The sequence below is a fragment of the Argiope bruennichi genome, chromosome 7 (assembly GCF_947563725.1).
Source record: "Argiope bruennichi chromosome 7, qqArgBrue1.1, whole genome shotgun sequence".
Lineage (NCBI taxonomy): Eukaryota > Metazoa > Arthropoda > Arachnida > Araneae > Araneidae > Argiope > Argiope bruennichi.
Genome location: NC_079157.1, coordinates 88,063,883 through 88,087,504, shown reverse-complemented (window position 1 = coordinate 88,087,504; position 23,622 = coordinate 88,063,883). Strand labels below are relative to the sequence as shown.

The following is a 23,622-nucleotide window of genomic DNA, read 5'->3' as shown; positions in this document are numbered from 1 at the left end:
GTGTCAGAGATGTTTGCTGCATGGGAATGGAGCCAGCTTTCCAGAATTGTCTGCAGGTTTTCGTCTGTGGGATAGTGATGATCGAACAAGAATTTCTGTAATGGCAAGAACAGGTAGAAATCACTGGGAGCATGATCGGGACTGTAGAGTGAATCGTCAAATAAGTCCCAGCGAAATTCCTGCAGCAGAAACTGGAATCTGTTTTTTAATTTGCCATATGAGGGTGAGGGCTGTCGTGGGTCAACGCACCATCAGCTTTCATTATCCCATGCTTCTTGTTGTATTAACAACCACCAGTACCTTCTGTTCGTTTACAAAATTAATCAAGGACTGAACGGGAAATGGAATGTTAACAGATGCTTTTCCACAGCATAATGACGTTACTGTAAGCGATAGGTAAGTTACAAATTTTTGATATGATATATACAGTGGCTCAAAAAATTGAGAGTACATTTTACGTTTACTTGATAAATGCGACTTTCAATATAAATAACACATTAACGGGAAGTGCAAACTTGTTTTTATTTTTACACATAACAAATGGTTTAATTTAGAGTAAAAATAAAGAAAAATCTACGAAAAATTTCTAAATTGAAAAGTTTCAGAAGCATTTTAAATAAACATACGCAGAATTTTGCTTCAAAAAATTGAGAATACACCAATGAAATTTTTCAAATATCACGCATAGAAACAAAATGTCACTATTAAATTGTATGTCTTTCGGCTCTTATAATGGTCTCTAAACGTCATGGTACCGATTCGACCCATTTTTGGTGGTATCTGAAGATATTTTACCCCATTCTTCTTGCACCACTTGTTTTAAATGAATTTTGTTTCTAATTTTGTATTTTTGAACCACTTTTTCGAGTATGGCCCACGAATATTCAATGGTATTGATGTCAGGGTACTGTGGTGGTGTGTGTAACTGTTGTTTACAATGAAAAAGACATCATATTTTGACGTTACGTGCATTCTGTTTGGGGTCATTGTCCTGCTGGAAAATGAATTTCCATCTAAACCCAAATTTTTAACACTTTCCTTTAGATTGCTGCTACCATATGGTTCATCCAACTTGTTGCAGCAACTTTTCAAATCATAGACAGAAGTGTAAGTGCTGAAATTGTGCGAAATGCCATTAGACAAGCTGGATATAAAAGTAGCAATGTTAGAGAGAAACCGTTCATTAGCTTGCAAATTCAGAAAAAGCATTTGAAGTTTGAAAAAACTCATCAAATGAAGACCAATAACCTTTGGAAGAAGTCTATATTTAGTAATGAAAGAAACTTCAACATTTTTGGCAGTGACAACCATCGTACTCTATGGGGAAAGCCTAATACTGCTTTGTATCTAAAAAATTTACGTCCTACAGTTAAACATGATAGTGACTCCGGGATGATTTGTGGTTACATGGCTTCATCCGGGGTAGGAAATATATTTTTATAGATGGCATTATAAATGATACGGTTTACTTGAATATACTTCGCAGCAATCTAAAGGAAAGTGCTAAAAATCTGGGTTTAGATGGAAATTTCATTTTCCAGTAAGACAACGACCAGAAACAGAATATACGTAACTTCAAAATATGATGTCTTTTTCATTGTAAATAGCAGTTACACACACCACCACAGTACCCCGACATCAATGCCATTGAATATTCGTGGACCATACTCGAAAAAGTGGTTCAAAAACACAAAATTAGAAACAAAACCCATTTAAAACAAGTGGTGCAAGAAGAATGGGGGAAATATCTTCAAATACCACCAAAAATGGGACAAATCGGTACCATGACGTTTAGAGGCCATTATAAGAGCCAAAAGACATCCAATTTAATAGTGACACTTTATTTCTATGCGTGATATTGCAAAAATTTCATTGGTGTATTCTCAATTTTTTGAGGCAAAATTCTGCGTATGTTTATTTAAAATGCTTCTGAAAATTTTCAATTTAGAAATTTTTTGTTGATTTTTCTTTATTTTTACTCTAAATTAATCCATTTGTTATGTGTAAAAATAAAATAATGTTTGCATTTCCCGGTAATGTGTTATTTATGTTGAAAGTCGGATTTATGAAGTAAAAGTAAGGTGTACTCTCAATATTTTGAGCCACTGTATATCTGTAATCTACGCAATTTACGTTTCGTGTCTTTTGCAGCGCTATCTTTTAACAATATAGAAAATTTACATTGTGTATGACTGTATAAAAACACTTTGTATCAGACACATAAGATCTAGAAAAAGCATTATAAGGGTTGATATATTTTGTTTGTATTTGTTTTCAAAAATTTTAAATGCAAAAATTTAAGTATTATTTATTTTTTAAATCACTGATGATCTATGATTTCACTAGAAGAAAAAAATAAAATGTATTTAATGTTTAGTCAAATACATTTTTTAAATATATCTAAGTACGATTTAGGTAAAGAGCAGGAATTAAGTATCACATGGAACTATTGTGCAAACAAATAAAAAATTCGTTAAAGAATACAATTCACTTTCTCTTCTAATGAAACCTATCTCCTAGTTCACTTTATTTTGTGAGTCAAAAAATTAAAAACGAGGTTTCAGAAAAATTGCAATTTTGTAAGTTAAATATCTAAAAGTAAAGTTTCTAAAAACATAAAATTCATACATCGAAATTCCTACAGATTTTTTTTTTCAGATTATTTTCAATTCCTCAAGCTCAAAGAGTTGCAACTATTTTAAATTTCACATGAAATTTCTAAAAAACTGACTCAGAAAACATTATAACGATTATTGTACATAAATACAGCTTATGATTTATTAAAATTATTCATGATCGAAACTTACATTACAAAGCTGAACTTTATTTTAAAAATAGTTTTATTAGATTCCAAAAATGTTTCCTAATGTGCGAAAAAAATAAACAGGGGCTCTTTTTATTGCTTACAGTGTATTAACAGATAGCAAGTAGTATATTCCTCTTATTGCACATAGTGCGTCGTTGTCAAATATTTGATTACCTAATTTTCTCCCATGGTTAAAAATTAATAAAAAATAATTGTTTTATTTTCAAAAAAAAAAAAAGTTTGTATGAGGGAAAAATATAGTGCAGTTATAATACCATGAAAGACAACATGCAATTAGAAAATATATTGCACACAACATTTATACCTTTAATGATACTATTGGCATAAGTGGCAATTGCTTTCATTTGGAAGATTATGTGTATAATAAAGCGAGTTCGCAAATTGTACAGACTAAGTCTATGGCAAAGGATTCCGACGTGCTCTGATTGGTTTAAGCCTTGGCATCTTTTTGACAATGTTTTGCACTCATAATAGTGTTGTTTTCGCTTATTTGGCTCAAACCTTGTACCTTTCATTAGTTTTATGGAAGATACGGGTGAATATCAACACGGTCTAATTTTTATTCATATAATTGTTTTCTCTAAATATTACTAGTAATACTACTAATATTAATTATTATTATTAATAATAAATATTACTAATAATACTATTAATACAAGTAACTAATGTTGTTTATGCGCAGAAGTATAAAAACTATATGAAAGTAATGACTCAACATATGATGCAGCAATGAAATAATTCTTATTTTTCTATGATTTTCGTGCCTTTATTAGATAATTTATGCAGTCATTGAAGCTTGTTGCTAAGCGTTTGTTTCTTTCCCATCAACTACATACGGGAAGATGATTACTGAATGCCCAAAACGTATAAATATGTAAGCTTTAGCAGAATATGTGGTTTCGTAACTAATTTCTTTAGTTATATCAAAGTAATATTAAGAAGAAAATCACACAAAAATATTTTTAATAAATTGTAATTTTTATATTCCCTGAATTTAGGTTTCAGGATTTGATCTTTTCTGCTGTATATGTGTTCCAGATTAATATTACATGTATTTCGACTACATGTAATATACAATATTACAAGGCTTAAACCAATCAGAGCACGTCGGTATCCTTTGCCATAGACTTAGTCTGTACAGTTTGCGAATTCGCTATAATAAACAGCTTAGATGTAAAACTTTTGAAATAGCGTGGCTTTATGTTTTAATTTAATGCTTAAGTAAAACCTTGTTGAGGAAATCCTCAAATACTTATGCATATGAGATTTAATTGAAATTTATCAGTATTCTTAGCTAACTATCTAAGAATACTGATAGTCGTCAAAGATTGTTAATCAATAATAAAAACAATCTTAATATAAAAGTTTTCTTTTTTTTGTAAAAATATTGGAAAGCATTTTACTTTTTTTTAACTGACTTTATTTCCCCCAAAACAAGTAAGTGATATGGTATTTAGGTTCAATAATTTTATCAAATTCTTATATAAAAAGCCTCTACCTAAATAATACGTAACATCAACCCCATTACAATAATTCATTTGAAAACCACCCCCAAAATCCTTTCGACACACCATCTAAAATATCTCTAATAACCTACATTTATATCTTGAAAAATGTATCTTACTTACAAATTACATGTATTTCTCTTTTTTAAAAAATTACTCTGTAGTCTAGCCGCGCCCTTTATATTAATTACTCAAAGAATGCTTATAACATATAATTAGCTTTCATTGAATAGCTTTCCAATTCCAACCTCCCTCTGACGGCATATTTCACGCGGCAAGTTGAATCCCTTCCATTAAGTATTCAAGAATCATATTCTCTTAGGATTAGTGCAGTTCCAGGCAACCAATTGGTTGGCCATATTTCTCTTGCAGACGGGTTCTCTTCACCTATTTAGTGCATTCTTAAAATATGCAGGAGGAGCTCGTGCCCTCCATTTGATCTTGTCTGGTTTCCTTAAAAGGAAGTCATTTTCTTTGAAGTCGGAACTATTTGAAGTAATTTTGCTGGCGACTTTAAAATATAACAGGAAATTATTGAAGGGAATTAGATAATTATAGCTTTTTGAGAGTAAATCTACCGTAATGAGCTAAACCAAAATGTAGTAGTTTTCGTTATAGTTAAAATGGTTTTTTTTTAAACATAAATTAATTCTTTTGAATTGAAAACAGTTCTCCTCTGGTCTTTTATAAAAGTTTAAGTTTAGTTAAATTATATAAATTATAACTATATATTATATAAATTATAATTATTATATTATATCAATATAAATTTCAACTTAAGACTATTTTAGGAAGAACCTCGAGACAACCAAGTGAAAAAAATGTCACTTCCTTCTCATACTTCCTCATCACATCAGCAGGAGGACAGTTGGTTTCGCAGGATTTAACATACAAGAGACCTTCTTGCATGGTGATTTTTAGTATTCCTATTAGATATTATTAAGAGATTCCCATAGGAAGACACCATATTATAATGGTTCTCATGACAAGACATCGGAAATATTTCTCCAGTTCTTTACCGATCATGGTACCTAGAATCCAAAACCACCCTTCGTGTTACGGTCAATGTGAATAATCGGTGATGGTTCGCGTGACTAGACATCGGAAAAATTCCTCCAGTTCTTTACCGATCATGGTACCTAGAATCAAAAACCATCCTTCGTATTACGCTCAATGTGAATAATCGGTGATGGTTCTCATGACAAGACATCGGAAAAATTTCTCCAGTTCCTTACTGATCATGGTACCTAGAATCCAAAACCATCCTTCGTATTACGCTCAATGTGAATAAGCGGTGATGGTTCTCATGACAAGATATCGGAGAAATTTCTACAGTTCTTTACCGATCATGGTACCTAGAATCCAAAACCATCCTTCGTATTACGGTCAATGTGAATAAGCGGTGATGGTTCTCATGACAAGATATCGGAGAAATTTCTACAGTTATTTACCGATCATGGTACCTAGAATCCAAAACCACCCTTCGTGTTACGGTACGGTCAATGTGAATAATCGGTAATTATTAATACTAACCGGTCATTGTTAATAATAACCAAATTGATTAATATTAATAATAACTGGTTATTCACATTGAGAGTAACACACACACACACACACACACACACATATGAGCTTTACCCATGTTGTCTTATAAAGAGGATAACTTGTTTGGGTTTTAATTGGCCAGTAAAAATCACAGATGAGTTCATAAATGGTCCATCTAGCTCAAGGGGTAGGGGGCTGAAAATGGTGGTGGTGGGGAGTTGAATATTATTTCGCTATAACTTTTCTTAATATTGAAGATAGCAAAATAAATCCAATTATCCAAATTAGTGTCTCATTAAGACAAACAACTTTTGTATTTAAAGTTTTTCGGTAAAGGCAATATTTAGAAGTTAGGCGAGTTTCAAGCCATAATTTTGACTTTTTAACCTCGATAATTTATGTTTCCAGATAGCAGATGCCAAGGAATCGACCTTTGCCTTCCAGCTTGCAAAGAGGAGAATTTTTTTTGGGGTGGATTTTAGTTTAGAACCTGGAACGTTCTGGCGCCGAAGTTGAACCTTTATACCAGATCACCACGGTCCTTTCTCTTATGCAAAGCATGGGAAAAGGAACTCAAAAAGTTCAATCTCTAGGTTTTGATGATTAACATGCTACACTCTCCATATTAAAAAAAACAATCGTTTTCAGAATTAAATTTACCTTGCGTGTATGTGAGCATGAAAATTTGGAAACTCAATAATATACATAATTAAAATTACAGCATATAATTCTATAACTGTAAATATAGATTTGTGTCAAATTTTGAACCAAATACATCCACTAATTAGTTGACTGTTGATTTGTCGATTCGTGAATGCGTGAATGCAAGTAAAAAGTGCAATATACTCTTCAACTGAATTTTAGTATGTGACCTTTATAAATATCCATTCGTAAGTAAGCGATCTAACTAATGTTAACAACCAAAGCGCAAATCATATAAAATCTGAAGCGTGGATTTTACTCCAAAATTGTAGAACTGTAGTAATAATTGTAGAAGCGCAGATTTTGGGTGTAATCAATTAACAAATATTGTTTCAAAGTAAAATAGATTATCTTCAATATGTTTCAAAGTCTAAAGCAAAATGCGTCTTATTTTACTAAGCAAATACAATAAAATGCCGTTAATACGTTTAAAATTTACATTTATACGTTTTTTTATTATAATCCAAGTGCATTTTTAAAATTTACAATGATTAATTACGTAAATGACGAAGACGTCGACTTAATTGCTTTCTAAATTTCGTAAATTTTCTAGTTCAGTCATCATCCCTCATTCCTATTAAAAGGGGAACTTTCATAATTTCAGAAATGATAAAAAAATCGTATGGATTGTTGAAAACCTTATCAATGTTTAAATAACTATATTTCCTAGTTTCTGATTTTAAAAAAATAATCTGTAGTTCTATCCAATCTTTAAGTGTTGGAATTCAAATGATAAATAACATAAAATTTTCTGGTTTTTTTTTTTTTTTTTTTTTTTTTTTTTGCATTGTGAAACATTAAACCAACAATAGGATATTTTTAAATGAACTTTCTTATTCTCTAATTCAGGAATTGACTAACATATTAAGAAATTATTACACTTAATTTCAACAAAAATTGTGCATTCATTAAATTTGCGATGCTTTTCGTAAAAAAATTCTTCAAAAATTTAAAAATTGGAAAAATCGCATTTCAAAGATATAAAATAACATCGAAATGTACAGAGTTGGCAAGAAATAAGTTACCCACTTCAGAGGGTTCTAAAATGCGTTCTGTTGATCCAAATGAGGTAAAATTAGAACTACAGATTATTCAGATGATATGCTTTACATTTATTAATTAAAAATATTAGTACAAAAATTCACCGTTAGGTAGCGTTGTAATATACATAAAACCATTTAATATGGTTTATAATTGTTAAATAAAGCAAAATTAAAATTGCTCAATAAGTCTTCCTTCATTTTCAACATTATTCTCTAATCGGAGAACCGTATTTTCTATAGATGACCGGATTAAGTCTGCCGGAATATTAAGAATATGGCGCCGAATGTTGTCCTTCAGATCTGGTAGAGATGATGGCCTTTGATGGTAGATATTATCCTTCAAATAACCCCTCAACCAAAAGTCGCAAGGGGTGATGACCGTCGGACGAAGAGGACATGATATTGGGAAATGACGGCTGATAACTCGTGCTTTTGTGAAATGCTGTATTAACAATCTCTTTACACAACGATCAATATGAGATGGTGCACCATCCTGCATGTAAATGATGTCTTGAAGGCATCCACTCTGTAGAAGAGTTGGGATTACAAAATCCCTCAGCATATCATGGTATCATTGTCCTGTGAAGGGACAGGTTTGGATTCCATTTTAAGTTATCTCTTCAAAGAAATAAGATTAAATGATAAAGTCAGCTGTAAAACCACACCATACTGTCACTTTTTCAGGATGCGAGGGTTGTTCCTGGATAACGTGAGGGTTTTCTTCTGCCCAAATTCGACAGTTGTGCGTGTTAGTGGGCAAAAGTGGGCCTCATCACTCCAAAGCATGTTCCAAGGTCAAGTTGTGTGAACCACCATTCGAGCAAGGAACTGAAGTGCAAAAGTTTTACGGACTTCTAAGTTCCCTTTCCTGAAATAGGTGCACAGACTTAATTTTGTATGGATAAAAATGCAAAATTCGCTGTACGATTTTTCATACAGTTGAATACGGCATATCCAGAACACGGAAAACAACTGGCAAACTCGCACTATTATGCGACGACTGACTGCTGGCTTCAAAGAGTGCAGTAGCAACATTTTCGACGCTGGAAGACGGGTTTTGTTTCGTCCTCTACCAAGAAGAATGCTAAGTTGCCCAATTTTTTTCAAATTTCTGCATCATCTTGCGTAGGTCACCTGGATATATTGGACCTCTTCATATCTGCTTCATACGACGAAATTCCTTTAGAGCTGCAATGGAGTTTTGTTGGTTCTGGTAGAACAATTTCACCAGTAGCGCTTTTTCGTGCAACGTAGGCATGACGAACAGATAAGAAACTAATGTTCGTGCAGAATCCGCCTTCTTTTTATCCAAAGAAAAATGGTAAGAGATATGCGCTGTAACGCAAATTATGTATTACATTTTTAATATATGCAAAAAATGTTACAGCGCCATCAATTGGTGAATCTTTGTACTATTTTTTAAAAATTAATACATGTAAAGCGCATTATCTGAATAATCTGTAGTTCAAATTTTATCTTATTTGAACTAATAGAACGCATTTCAGAGCCTTCTGAAGTGGGTAACTCATTTCTTGCTAATCATGTATATTAAGCAATTATAGAATTCAATGCAACTTTCCAAAGAATAAGTTTAGAAACAGAATTCAAACTGCTTTATGAAAAATACAGCAGAATATGGAAATCTTTCAGAAATTAAGGATATGGAATAAAAAGATATTTCAAGATAATTAATTATCTTAAAATTGACAAAAATCTTTTAAATGGTGTTCATTTAACTTTGCTACATCTTTTAGCTTTTTGTAGTGAAATAATTTGACATGTTCGAGGTGCAACGTGAATCTAGACATATTAAATTTTTAAACCTTAATATTATTTGGTAATTATAAATATAATACACATTTCGATATCTTGAAATTATTTATTTAAAGGGTGTAAAATAGTCAAAACACTTTGAAAATTTTAATTTATTAAAAACTAACAAATAAATGTAGTTGACAAGTTTATTATGTAAGAATAAGGGAATATAAATTTCAAGTATGATATGCTTCATGCAATTGTGGTGTAAAGCAACTTCACAAATATTGCAGTGATAAATAGTTTGGCTGTGGCAATACTTGCAACGTAGTCTTCTACTGTATGTAGACTTAACAATGAAATGTGTTTCGGATAGTGGTTTTGTAAGGCTGAATTTGCTCGGACGTCCTGTAGCTGATCTTTTCTTATTTATCTTACTATCCAAGGGCGCCTGTAACAGATGACGCACGATTTCTCGTCTACAACAGTGACTTTTTACTTCCTTCTTCAGAAAGTCCTGATATTCTCCAAGCATTTGTTAGTGCAACATCGATGAAATTTGAAAATATCGACCACCACCATCTTTTGCCACGGACCCTAATTCTGTAATTGGAAACAAAATTGTCACACAAATCTACACCACCTATTTTCTGATTATATTGCTCAATGCAGTGAAGTTGGACTACTAATATTTCCTTCTTCTGATTTTTAGAGTGTCGAGAAACATTTTTTAGTGGTTCAATTTTTCCAAACGTTGACCCTATTGTCACAACAGAGTTGTCGTTCCACCGAACAACGAGTATCTTTTTGTTTCCTTCATATTGGAAAAAAAAATTGAAAATATCTGCACTTGTTTTATCTTCTCTTATTTGTTTGATACGATCAATTGAAGCTTTTTCTTCATTTTTTGGTTCAGGCCTATCAATTGGTTCCTTTCTTGTCAATCGTATTCTTCCTTTTTCCGTTTTTGTTTTTTTAGCAGAACTTTTGGGAGGATCTAACTTCTTCTTTACATGAACTTCAACTTCCCCTGAAGTATTTCTAGGTAAACTTCATTATCGTTATTTAAAATATTTTCATTACCTTCTTCTTCATCACTAGCATCTGCTATTTCTGGAGGTACGACAACAATATCGGTCTCATCTGCATCTTCGTCATCAGAATTTTGTTCGATAATTTTTTCCAAAGCTTCTTCTAACGTACGATATCTTGTTCTACGCATTTTAAACTACAAAGGATAAATAAGTTGCTACCAGTAAAACGCACAGTACTGAAATGAAATCTTTCAAGAAGGATAACAGTCTACCCCCTTTCCGCTGACGTTGCGCGAACGCAACACCTGTTTTTACTTTCCCCTCCTCCCCCACAGAAACACCTGTTTTGTGTAATGTACTAACAAAGAGTGACCTTGGCTAATGTATTTCACAGCCAAACCCCAATTTGTTTTTAATTTTTATTTTTTCTAAAAAAAAAATGCGTTTGAAAATTTGAACAAAAAAGTGCTTAAAGTAAAACATCGATTTTTAGGTGTAAAATAATTTATTTAAGTCAATTTTTTCACTGATTTGTTAGTAATGCTATTCTTTAACATAAAGCTGTAATTTATTCAAAAATTTGTTTCATCATTATTTTTTTTTATTTATTTATATTGACCGTTGCGTCAACGCAACACCAGCGGTTAATGGGTTAACTGTGGTCCATTTTTTAGCTATACGTAATGTAATAACCTAAATATTAAATATGCAATGTGAACTTTAGCAGATTAAATTTTCAAATTCGTAGTTCCGTTTTTTGATGCATTACTCCACATATTTCTTCTTTAACAAGACATGATTAGCTCGTGTGAGACAAGTTTTACACCGCAATTTTATCTCTCTGCATATTTCATTCTTTTGGGCGGAAATGATGAAAACTTAACTAGCGCTATTAAAGCTCTGGTATCGTTCTTTAATCAAAAATATCTTTTCTCTTCTATTTAAGGGGGGAAAAAAGGAAGGAAACCTCATCATTCCTGTCAGGAGGTTGGTGAAATTGAATTAAGTTTGGAAAGAAACGAGTTGGATTATTACTTTCTCGTATACGCAGTATACAGAAATGGTAGTTAGTAATTGCCAAAAAATTTGAATTCCAGATTTTGACGTATCACCACGTTTTAGATTTCCCTGAGTTAGAAAAATACATTTTTGGAAAATGTTTGTCTGTGACAAAGGTAACTGTGAAACGCTTTGATGTAGATGGATGAAATTTGGTATACGATCTTTACACCAAATTTCTATCAAATTTTGAGAAAATTATGTTCAAATAAAGTTCGTTTGTCTAGCTGTTTAGGTATAAGTTAACACGATAGCTACAAAACGAAGAGAGCTAGATAGATAAGATTCCGTACACAAATTTAACAATTATTGTATAAATATCTGACAAATTTTGAGCCAAATAGAACTAAGGGTTGACTGCTTGTCGGTCTGAATTCACAGAAGCAAATAAATGCGATAAATCAAAAACGCATTGAATTATCGCATTTAGTCACATTGAAATTTTGTGACTGAAGGAGCAGTTTTGTGTCTCATTTTTGCTTCATTAGGGGCCTGGTGATAAGGTCTCGGCTCGTGAGCCGTAGGGTTTCAGGTTCGAGACCCGATTCCCTCGAAGAACCGTCGTGTAAGGGGTCTGTTGTATACTAAATCCGTCAGGGCTAAACGTCTTCCCGCTGATGTGGTGTGGAGAGGGGAAGGTGCCATCTCAGGTGTCGCCCTCGTCATCTGACCGCGGTTCAAAATGACGAGGTCTATCACAAAATAGCCCTAGTGTTGCTTCACAATCGGACGTTAATATAATTAAACTAAACCAAACTAAAACTTGCTTTAATAGGTTGAGAAAAACGTGTCTAAAACACAAATTAAATTTTTGGATGCTTTTAATGCATGCCGGGTATTTATCGCCGAATAACTCGCTAAGAATGACATGACAGATTCTGTAAAAATGGTAAATTCAAGGCTAGGATAATTATAAGAAGTAGTTAGAAATGTTATTGACAAGAATATTTTATTAAATATGATTAACTAAAATCGAAGGACTGTATAAAAATTTAGATTTCTTTCTTTTTCAGTATACATTAAGTGATTGAAATAATAAAAAAATATAATTTTTTACGTCATCTGAAATTTTTCCCACATGTTTTTACAGAACATTTATTGTTTCCATCAATATAACAAGCAATTTTTTTGTCATTTAGAGCATTTTACCAACTGGAAGTATATGACTATCTTTAACGGGTTAACTCTATTGAGCCATGATAAGAATGGATACCCTGCATAAATAGATATTGGTGAAAAACAACTGCAATTTTTAACAAAATCACATAAGGAATAAATAGACAGAAAAATGTTATTTTTATAATCACAGAAATAAATGTCAAGCATTAAAATTTTTTTTCTTCAGTTATAATTAAAACACCGAATTTGTTACAAATAGCTACAATTTTTATTTTCAAAATAGCTAAATTAAGTTATATAAATTTAAGAAAAATCAAATAGAATTCCGAAACGGAAATTAAATGAAAGCTTTCTTTGTGTAAACATTTTAATCAACTTCGCAAGGGAATTAATTAACACAAAATTTCGAATAAATTTCTTTATTTTGCTCTTTAGTCAAAATTTAATTTACACTAATTAGACAAACCGTTTAACTAGAAAGAATACAATTTCATTAAATTAACTTGTACTTATAAAAGGATCAACAGTATCATTTACATTTAGAGGTGTATTTTTTTAATTTCATGAGATAAAATAAACAGACAAATAAAAAAGCCAATGTCAATATTTTCTCAACTCATTCTTTTTTGTTGATATTACTAAATTTTTTTAATTAATCTTAAATAAATTTTTTTACTATTGTTTGAAAATATTTATTTTGTATAGATACCTTTGCAAATTTTTACATTTTTCATAAAATTAATTTTTTTATTTTATATACAAAGTAGCTACAAAAATCTTTTTCTACGTACAAAAAAATATTGCAAAAAATCTATAATAATTCGATGGTTGCTTCGATATACTGTTAAGTAGTTTATGACGATTTTTATACAATCACTAATAACAGTGACTTTCGATGTGAGAATCTTTGGTACCTCGAAGAAAGTCAAGACGATATTCCAATTACCGGAACTTATTAGTCAAACCATTTGAGAATCTTTGGTACCTCGAAGAAAGTCAAGACGATATTCCAATTACCGGAAATTATTAGTCAAACCATTTGAGAATCTTTGGTACCTCGAAGAAAGTCAAGACGATATTCCAATTACCGGAACTTATTAGTCAAACCATTTGAGAATCTTTGGTACCTCGAAGAAAGTCAAGACGATATTCCAATTACCGGAACTTATTAGTTAAACCATTTGAGAATTTTTGGTACCTCGTAGGAAGTCAAGACGATATTCCAATTACCGGAACTTATTAGTCAAACCATTTCGACTGTATACTATACATAGCATTTATGATCCTAAATTTGAGTGTATCAATATTTTCAACGACAGTTGAAGATATTGATAATGTCTTCTAATGACTTCGTTGACGCTATTTCGATAAGAAGCGAATGAAAAATCACTACTTCTGAATTAGTTGCGCCATCTGTTGGACTAAAAATTATTAAGTGCACGATAATTCCATGATAAATTCTTAACAGAATTATGCTCAATGGTTCTTTTGTAATATTTTTTTAATCACGGAAAGAGATTACTATCACATTATATGTTGTGTTGTGACTTTTGGTCCTTTACAAGCCCGCTGACAGTTATCTGTCAACGATTTAAGCCGAGTGAGCGTCTCTTGTTTTTTCAGTAGCACCAACTAGGGCCAAGAGAACGACTTAGCTATTTAATGCGTCACATTCGCTTGCACAACCCCCTTTTGACAGAGGGGCACATTCACACACCTCACAGATAGAACACAGAAGAAGAACAACCATATCCGAACCAGGACTCGAACCCAGGGCGCCCAGATCACGGGGAAAACGCGCTACCCTTATACCCGGCATTCCAACTTATAAACAACTTATATACCATGAGAAAAATTATATTTTCATTGAAAGGTCATCTTGTTCCGAAGAAAATGAAAAATGTCAGTGGGTATTGCATTTGACTAAAAATATCAATCCCATTATTATTCCCAAGAATAAGAGAGACAGTGCAGTTTTCATCTGAAAGTGACAGCACTTCTCTCTCATTGTGAGTTCTTACACATTTTTATTAAAAGTCACTTATTACTGAATTTAAAGATCGAATTTTATAATCAATTTCCGTTCACTTCTTTATAAGTTATTGTTTTGAAGAAATCTTTTTCAAGAAAGAGATTTTACTCGCAACTGTGAAGGCTAGGTAAAGATCTCAAAAGAAAACGTTCTATGATAAAATGCTGCATTAATACCAAAAAGGTCATGTCTGAATGCTTTCGGGCTACTGCATAAGTCAAGAATAAAACGCGTGGATATGAATTGTCATATATTACTTTACAAATCTATCATGGACTTATTCAATTTTGTAGAAGAATTGTAGGTATAAACATTTGCAGTTTCCAATTAAAACAATCTGATCTGGGAACTTATTTTCCAGTCATTTTCAAAGGAATGAGCCAATATCTTTCAATATCTTTGACATAGAAAGTACAAACTGATATTTTAGAATTTATTGATATCGTACAATGACCCAAAATAACAAAACCTGAATCATTTCTAATTCTCATCATTTAACTCGAGAAGGGGGGGGGGAGATGATTAAACGATAGCTACCATTAGGATGAGTCAAACCTCCTGATTATGGAATGGAACCGTCTCTCAATATTGGTTGTACAAATGAGGGAGTATCTATTTCTGTTTCTCGAATACTAAAAAAAAGCACTCATGGTAGAATTATATTCTTTTTTTAAAAAATTTTATAACAGAATATGATCTTATACTGTGTAATATATAATTTAAGGTATTAACACATTTTTCAATTAAGGATTGATTGGTCTTCTGTAACAAAGGTTTCAACTCGATTAATAATACAAAGTGAAGAAATATTTTCAGAAGTCCAAAACTTTAAAGGCATAAAGGAATTCAAAGAGATAGATCTCATGTAATTTCAGAATTCACAGCGGTAGTGTTCAAAGTTGTAAATGGAATGATGATTCTTAAACATAAATATAAATGAAGATTAATGATGTTGTTCCAAACCTCAGGTCACTAGAAATTTTGAAAACGTCTTTTATTATAAACTAGAACTTACTTGAACAATTTGATGAATAAGACCTTACTGCAAAGGATTTGTAAACATCAGAGAGGTGGAAATGTTACAATATATTGAAAGGAGTTGCAAATATCTGTCTGATTATAAAATATTATGTTTTTGTACCGTATATAATCTTAACGGATGGCGAATGTTTTGGTTTGTAAAACAAATCACTGGTCATAAAAAAGATTTTTTCAAACTTTAGAATTTAAAATACCCTTTTGTGTAGTAATTAAAGAAATAAATATGAGAATATATTTGGCAAATAATTTAACGATGTATACAAGACTTTTATCAAGAGAAGAATTAATTCATATGTTTTCTTTGAAAAATATCATTTGCAGGTTTGATCATAAGATATTGAATATAAATAGCAATTAACTCACAGTTTTGGGTTAATTTTTATTTAATTGTAGAGTTGGTCATCAATAATACTTATACGGAAAAAGTAGAAATGAATCTCATGTTCGAACATTTGGAAAGTTTCGATGTGTCTAATGAAGCTGTAGTTATTTGCTTATTAATTATAACTTTATTAGTTAAACACGTTGGCAGTTATTAGATATGGCTAGTAATTTACACATATCATCTAGTTAAATGACAATTTCTAAATTACAGTTAAGAGATAGCAAAGGTAATTTATTTAGTTAAATGTCCTGAATCACAGGCTTGATTCTAGGCAGTTACCATGTTAATGAATAATAATGCATTTAACTAAAATACTTATTATCCCTTAACCGTGGAGGCGGCAATATTAAATCTCATAACCGATTATTTCGATCCATCCGGAAACACACTGAAAAATCTCAATAACGAAATGCCGCGACAGCATACGCTGGAAATATGGTGAGCTCTAATGGCCATCACCGGTCAATGTATATCCACTATTGTCGGAGGCACGTCCCTTCATAGATAGGATATAGTTACTCCATACCATTTTTGTACCACCAGGGTGACAAGAACCAAGCACCATACCGGAAGCATCTCATTCCCAAATAGGAGGTACTTTTAGGTATGGGAATTAGAATTTTCCTGTCCAGTGGTCGGTTATTGTTTCCCAGGTGGGCATAGTATTGATATGTAGGCGAGGTACTTGAACCTCCTCCTAGAACATACCTTCTAGGGGAGAGGTTGCACAACGAATGGTGACGGACATGAGGACTCAAACTTTGTTCCTCTTGCCGAACTACCACGTCGAAAGGCCATTCAGTTAACTCTCGATTCTTCGGCAGAAAAGAGGGTAACAATTTCAGGATTGTTTTCTTAGTTTTTAAATATTTGTAATATATTTAATATATTATTTTTTATGTATTAATACAACTTATATTTCAAAAAAAAATTTGTTTATTTACGATGGGGGATTCAAGAAAAAGCTTACTAGCCGCATCATTTGGAAAGTAGAAATTGTGGACGGGAATATTGTTACCCAGAGTGGAGACAGATGACACTAATTGTCTTAGACCGGTCGTTCGAGCAGATAATGTTGGTACTGAGACCTCAAACAGCGACAGTAATGGCAAGAAGTCTAGAGAAGTGGTCTCGCACAGAGATGTGAGCCGTGATACGATTTCTATGGGCCAAGAATGTGTCCCCCTCGGACATTCACAGACAAATCGTTGAAGCGTACGTGGGCGAAGCAATGATTAGACAACAGGTGGCGAAATGGTGTCGTTCTTTTGAACAGGGAAGAAAGATTGCTGGAAACGTTTAGGTGGGAGGTCTAGAGCCAACCCCCATATATCCCCGATTTAGCTCCCAATGATTATTTCCTTTTTCAGGCATTGAAGAAACACTTATCCAAAACAAAGTTCATATCAGACGGTGATGATCAAAAAGGTGCCGAGAACTGGCTCAATAGCCAGGAACATTATTATTACCAAGACGGGTTAAACAAATTAATTTAGCAATAAATACCTCAACAGGTTTGGTGTTTAAGTAGAGAAGTGACCACCACATATGTCTCTTAATTATCATTTGTATTCTGTGTCTATTGTTAATAAAGCATTTTTCCTTTGCCTTGTAAACTTTTTTTTCGATCAACCCTGTATTTTTTCTGTTAATGAAAATCAGGGGCAGCCAAATCAAATATATCTTGAATCATTACATTCATGAATGAAATAAAAAAAATGTTCAATGATGGAGTTCAATGATAAGAATTCAACGTGATTTTAAGAAATACAGTGAGGGGGGGATGAGTGGAGTCTCTCACCTGTTCATCTTCAGAAGGACGTCTCCGCGATTGAGGTAGGCGTTGGTGAAGTCCGATCTCAGAGTGAGAGCTTCCCGGTACAGCTGTTAACAAAGACGAGGGCATCAGTGCACTTGGTATCAGAAAGGAAACAAGTAATAATACTTGTTGATCAAGTACTCCAAACTTTACAGTTACAGGGATATTCTAGTCTTATCTCTATTTCTATAAATAATAAAAGAGAAAGTTTGTGTCTTTCTGTGTGTATGGTGGTGCATTACAAAATCGACCTCTGACCGACACTATCTTATTTGGAGTAGATAGATATACTTTGGAAGAATATATGTGGCTCACAAATTTTTTAAAGTTTTAATTAATTAAAAATTAATCTAAATCGTAGTATTTTTCTGTAATAATTCTTTAAAATATTATTTTATAAAAATTATTTTTACAGCATTTCAAAATGTAAAATATTTTTTATGATAGCAATCCAATTATCTTACTAAGTTTTTCGTGAATGTTGGCATTCTATTAAAAAATATTTACTTGCATAGCTTTTAACAAAATGTTTCATTGTTGAAATTTAAATTTAAACTGTTCTCTTTCTTCACTCAAATATTTAATCGGTAACTTTCTTCTAATGTTGAAAGCTAAGGAAGACGACTCCTGTTTAATATCTGTGTAGTTTATATAAGGATTCAGAAAAATGAAACAGGACTGCGAAAATTAGAAGATGATGCTGACAGTTTGTAATAGCACTAAGATGAGACTTAATTGTTAGGATAGTTCGTAAACACGATGAATAGAATGCGGGTAATATTATTAAAATATTATTAAAAGCTTTAATGTCTGTTACATTTTGATCTAAAAAAAGTTTGAAAGAATCAAAAACATTAAAGCTATGCCTAAGAGATTTCACTGATATTTCCTGACAAAAGAGTTGGCTGTCAAAGGTGGAAGATAATAGATAAAACAGTGTTTCCCACCTATTGAACTATTATTAACTGAAAACTATTGAAATATCCAATTTTTTTTAGAAAAAAGGGGTAAAAAATTATCTCACTACAGAAGACAAAACATTTACCGGTTTATTGCTCCGTTCGTTTTGCAAACAAGCATTTGTTATACAAATACAGAAATTTTATGCAAAATGTTAAGTATTCGATTTGTTTTGTAATACGAATTAATATTTTATGATCTTAAAATATTTTTTTAACTAGACAGACAAAATAATCTACATTGCCAAAATGCATCCATTCAAAATCCCCTCCCCCTTTTTTTTTGCAAAATGGAAAAATCTGAGAACATTTATTTCGTGAACATCTTACCGCGTCCGCTTCTTCCAGACGACTTTCATTCTGAGAGATGAGGGATGCCAGGCTGAGAAAAAGTTGCAAATGACTGGGGGTGACATGCACTTCTTCCTCGACACCGGCCTCGGGGAAGAGAGTCTTCGCCTGAGAATGATAGGGATAAAATTAGCAATAATCGTTTGGGACTGCAATAATTAGCAATAATCTTTTGGGAATTTATATAAAATAAATTGTAAGCACAGCTTACTCTTGAAAGCACTAAGATTGTTTTTAATTTTCGTTTATACATGGCTAATTTTAAAATGGTAATTTTTTTTCTCTGACGTAAATTGTAGAACGCAAAGACGAAATTTGAACATTAAATCATTTTTTTCAAAGTTGCTTTGTTGTTTGTTGTTGTTTCTTATGGCATTTGCCATGAACAAGCCCGCTGTTCGAAGACCTGATTTAAGCCTGAGGGGGAGCGCCTCTTGTTTCTAAAGTAGCGTCATCTAGGGTCAAGAGAACGACTTTAGCTACACACACGTCACAAACCTTTTTACGGGGCAGACTTCATTCACGCATTTCATTCACTCATTCACAGATTGTAATTTAGACCTGAATCAGAGAACGATCACCCCTGATCCAGTACCCCCAGTGGTATTACTATCGACATGGAGGACTTTGTGACCACAGATATTACGCGCGTCAGCCACCAAGCACGCGCGGAATCTTAAGCCGGCGGGGTTCGAACCCGCAACCTAAGGGACGCGAATCTAACGTTCTACCAACCAGGCTATCCAGGCCTTAAAGTTGCTTTATTTAAGATAATTGTTTAATATTATTTGTTGAATCAAAGTCCTGACTTGCGAATATAATGCTGGAATGAGCTTTAAATCTGAAATACGATCGGTTGTCAATTACAGGGTGATACATAACACCGGATCAAAATTAAAAATCAACAATTCACAGACAAATCTGAGAGGTACCGTTTTTGCATTACGGATATAAATAAAATCGAATATTTTTCGTTCCAAAACCAGAATTTATTAAAAAAAACATTTATAATTTAAATTACTTGATGGTTGTACCATTGTTGAATCGATTTGTTGTCTAGGATAAAATATTGATTCGATTAACAGCTTGTAAATGTTCAAAGTGTCGTCCTCTGTTCAGAAGTGGTACTTTCTGGTTTTTTATTGGCATTAAGCAACAATTTTGGTGCGCATGTCCTCATATCTTTAGAAATAGAGCAAAATGTTAAAATATGGTTTCTTTCCTTATTAATTAAGTGACCTCTTCTGATTTATTTAAAGTATGATACTCTTCGTTTGTTCCACTTGATAATGACACAATTATTATATATTGAGAAAATATCAACAAAATGTTTGGGAAATTTTAGATTTAATTGCATTTAAGATGCCGTAAATAAGTGAAAAAAAATCTTTTGAAGTCACACGTTAATATTAAGAGGTTTTAAGAACAGTGTTTCAAAGCACAGTTTTGTTCATTTTGAAATATCCAGGATGGAAGGAAATTAAAATATTATTTTGAAATAAATAAAATAAAATATTATCTACCTTTCTGTAGATATCTTCTGCTTCTTTGTAGCGTCTGAGATTTGTGAGAACACGGCCCATGTTCAGATAGCTCCTAACATCTTCGGGCTCAATTCTGTAGAGATAAATAAACAAAGAAAATAATTAAATTAAACAAGTTTATATGAAAGTCTTTTTATAATCTACTGTAAAAGGAAGGAAAATTTTACGTCCCCTGCTCAAATTAAATTAATAGTGTTTTTGGAACTACTGGTGTCCAGAAACGGATGTCTAGAGGCCATTTTTAAAATGATGTAGCAAGCCAACTGTGATAGCTATTTAAGATATTCATGCAGAGAGTTGATGTATGCCGGCAAGAATTTTCATTTATACGCTATTTTTAATACCAAAATTTACGAAAACAGTTAGTTTTCTAGTGGCAAACAACATCAGCGATTTGAAAACTGCTAAAAGGGACATTACAATGACTTCATGCTCACAAAGAATAATATATGATCAATTATATTCAGCAATGATGTCATTGAGCCCACTATTGTAGGTGTTACAATAATACCTGATACCCCCCCCCGATCCTCCCGAAATCTGAAAATCTGAATGATCGACCCCCCTTGGCAGCATTAGTGGGAACTAAGGTTCTGTCCTCAGGACCATCACCGCCCATGGTACAACCCCTCCTATAGGAGAACTTCTCACCATCCTTATTAGGTAGCTATTCCACACATTTTTCTACCAACCAGGCCAGAGAGAACCAACCACAATTCCTGAAGCTTCTCATCCTGAATCAGAAAATCTGAATGATCGAACCCCCGTGGCAACATTAGTGGGAACTGAGGTTCTGTCCTCAGGACCATCACCGGCCACGGCACAACCCCTCCTATAGGAGAATTTCTCATCATCTTTATTAGGTAGCTATTCCACACATTTCTCTATCCACCAGGCTGGAGAGAACCAACCACAATTCCTAAAGCTTTTCATCCTCCTTATTTAGGAGCCTACCCTGAAAAGAGGCACCCCAAATGTGAGGATTCTTAATCCCTGTCAGGTTTTACAAAATGAAACACCAGAGATCATGCTGATTTCTTTATAATCGGATATATGAAGTAAGATATATAATTAGTAAGTGAAAAATCCCGTAGTAGAACGCACTGGATTATACTCATCATTAATGTAATTCGAGATATTTTGTACAATTTTACATAAATATTGACAAAATACAGAATAATGTGAATTGACATGTAATGAGTTAAATGCTTACACTATATGATATATTTTGTTTTCACATTTTCTTTTATTTATAAATTTTAAATAAGAACATAGATGCCCACAAATTGAGAAATTCATAGAAGAAGATAGACACATATTTTTAAAGAATTATTGCCCCATGCGACTTGACAGCATGGTGCATAGAATGACTGATGACATGAATGGCATAGTAATCATCGGCCTTGTAACAACTCCTTCCGTAGGAGGCACGTCCCGTCGTCGGCAAGAAGTGACTCGACTTCATACTATAAGTGCTACTATACCCACTAGGATGACGAGAACTAGCCATCATGCTAGAAGTTTCTCATTCCCGTTATTTGAGTTGCCCCTTGTAGGGACTACTCGATTTTTTAAGAATAGAAGTTGCGAAATTAGAAAAAGAGTGGAAATTATATATATAGAAAACATAGTTAATTTAATTTTGTAAATTATAAACCTTATAACAATATGTGGCCATTCTTATTATCTTGGAAAATTTACCAGGGGAAAACCTAATTGTGAAGTCTTGATGTTCTTGTAAACTTTTACTTTTCCTAGAAAATCTTTTAAGTATGTTATTATAGAATTTAAATACAAATTGGTCATCCCATTCATCTAAAACGATTGTTCTTGTGGAGGGGTTCAATGTATGAACAGAATCCCATGATGATAGTGGAAATAGAGCTAAAATACAATCATGAAATGTTGAGCTGCTTCAATACTGCAAGACGTCACTGCAAATTTTGCACCTTGCTGAAAAATATCAACAACAAAACTGATGGATTTTTTTGAGAACCTTAGCTTATAGCGTAATACATTCTTTCGGTGATTAACGATGTGGTGTCCCACTTCTCTGCGGCCAACGACGAAGGTTGCAAACCAACTAGATATGGAAAGATCACGTGATATCCAAGGGGAGGAAACCAAGAGAGGGGCGAAGACGAAGTTGGACAGACAGATATGAACGGGGAAGAAGAAAGCGAAGTTCGTGTCGTCCATCATGGGCTAATGGAACTTGATTGTATTTTCAGTCTTATTTATTTACTCCATGTATGTAAATTTAGGTAAAAAATATAATAATCTAGAATAGAATTTGCTTCTTGAATTTGTTTCTACAAAATTGTCATACCCACATCACGAATTAGCTGGAGGATTTAAGTAAAGCGACCACTCTGGCCTTGGAGAAAAGGTGACACCAGCCACATTTGAATACTAGCTGGAAAGAAACTTGGAAGGAAATCTTAATAACGGTTTCTGACAGAATATCTCCTACCAATGACATTTGGCACTCACAAGAAGAAATATATTATCAAATATACCTGGCCTCATTTATTGATCAACGACAATAATCATTATACTTTACTCATTATCCCATCTTTTCTGGACACACTGTATTTATTGTGATAATTATAATAATGCAATGCAAAGAAGCGCGATCTTTTGTGAAGTTATAATGTTATCCACTTACTCGATGGCTTTTCTATAATGGTGCAGCGCTTCATCGTACCTATCGCAGTTTTCCAAAACCTGCCCCATGTTGTTAAAGATTTTGCCATTCCTTTGGTTCACGGATAGTGCAGAGCTGTAGAGACTGAATTCCGTCTGCCTATGAAAGATATAATGGAATCACAACAAATCAATCGTTTATTCAATATTTATATACAAACAATTAATTGAGAAGAAAATTTTTGATTTAATTGTG

At 32.8% G+C, this 23,622-nt stretch overlaps 1 protein-coding gene across 1 annotated transcript in view; it reads right to left on the bottom strand.

Annotated features, from left to right (window-relative positions):
- Window positions 1-23,622, bottom strand: part of LOC129976583 (protein O-mannosyl-transferase Tmtc3-like) — a 274,929-nt gene that overhangs the window by 23,178 nt on the left and 228,129 nt on the right. The window contains exons 12-15 of the mRNA XM_056090223.1: window positions 23,389-23,526; window positions 20,700-20,793; window positions 19,156-19,284; window positions 17,849-17,931 (exon numbers count right to left, since the gene is read on the bottom strand). Coding sequence (XP_055946198.1) covers window positions 17,849-17,931; window positions 19,156-19,284; window positions 20,700-20,793; window positions 23,389-23,526 — 444 coding nt within the window. The remainder of the gene's footprint in view (window positions 1-17,848; window positions 17,932-19,155; window positions 19,285-20,699; window positions 20,794-23,388; window positions 23,527-23,622) is intronic.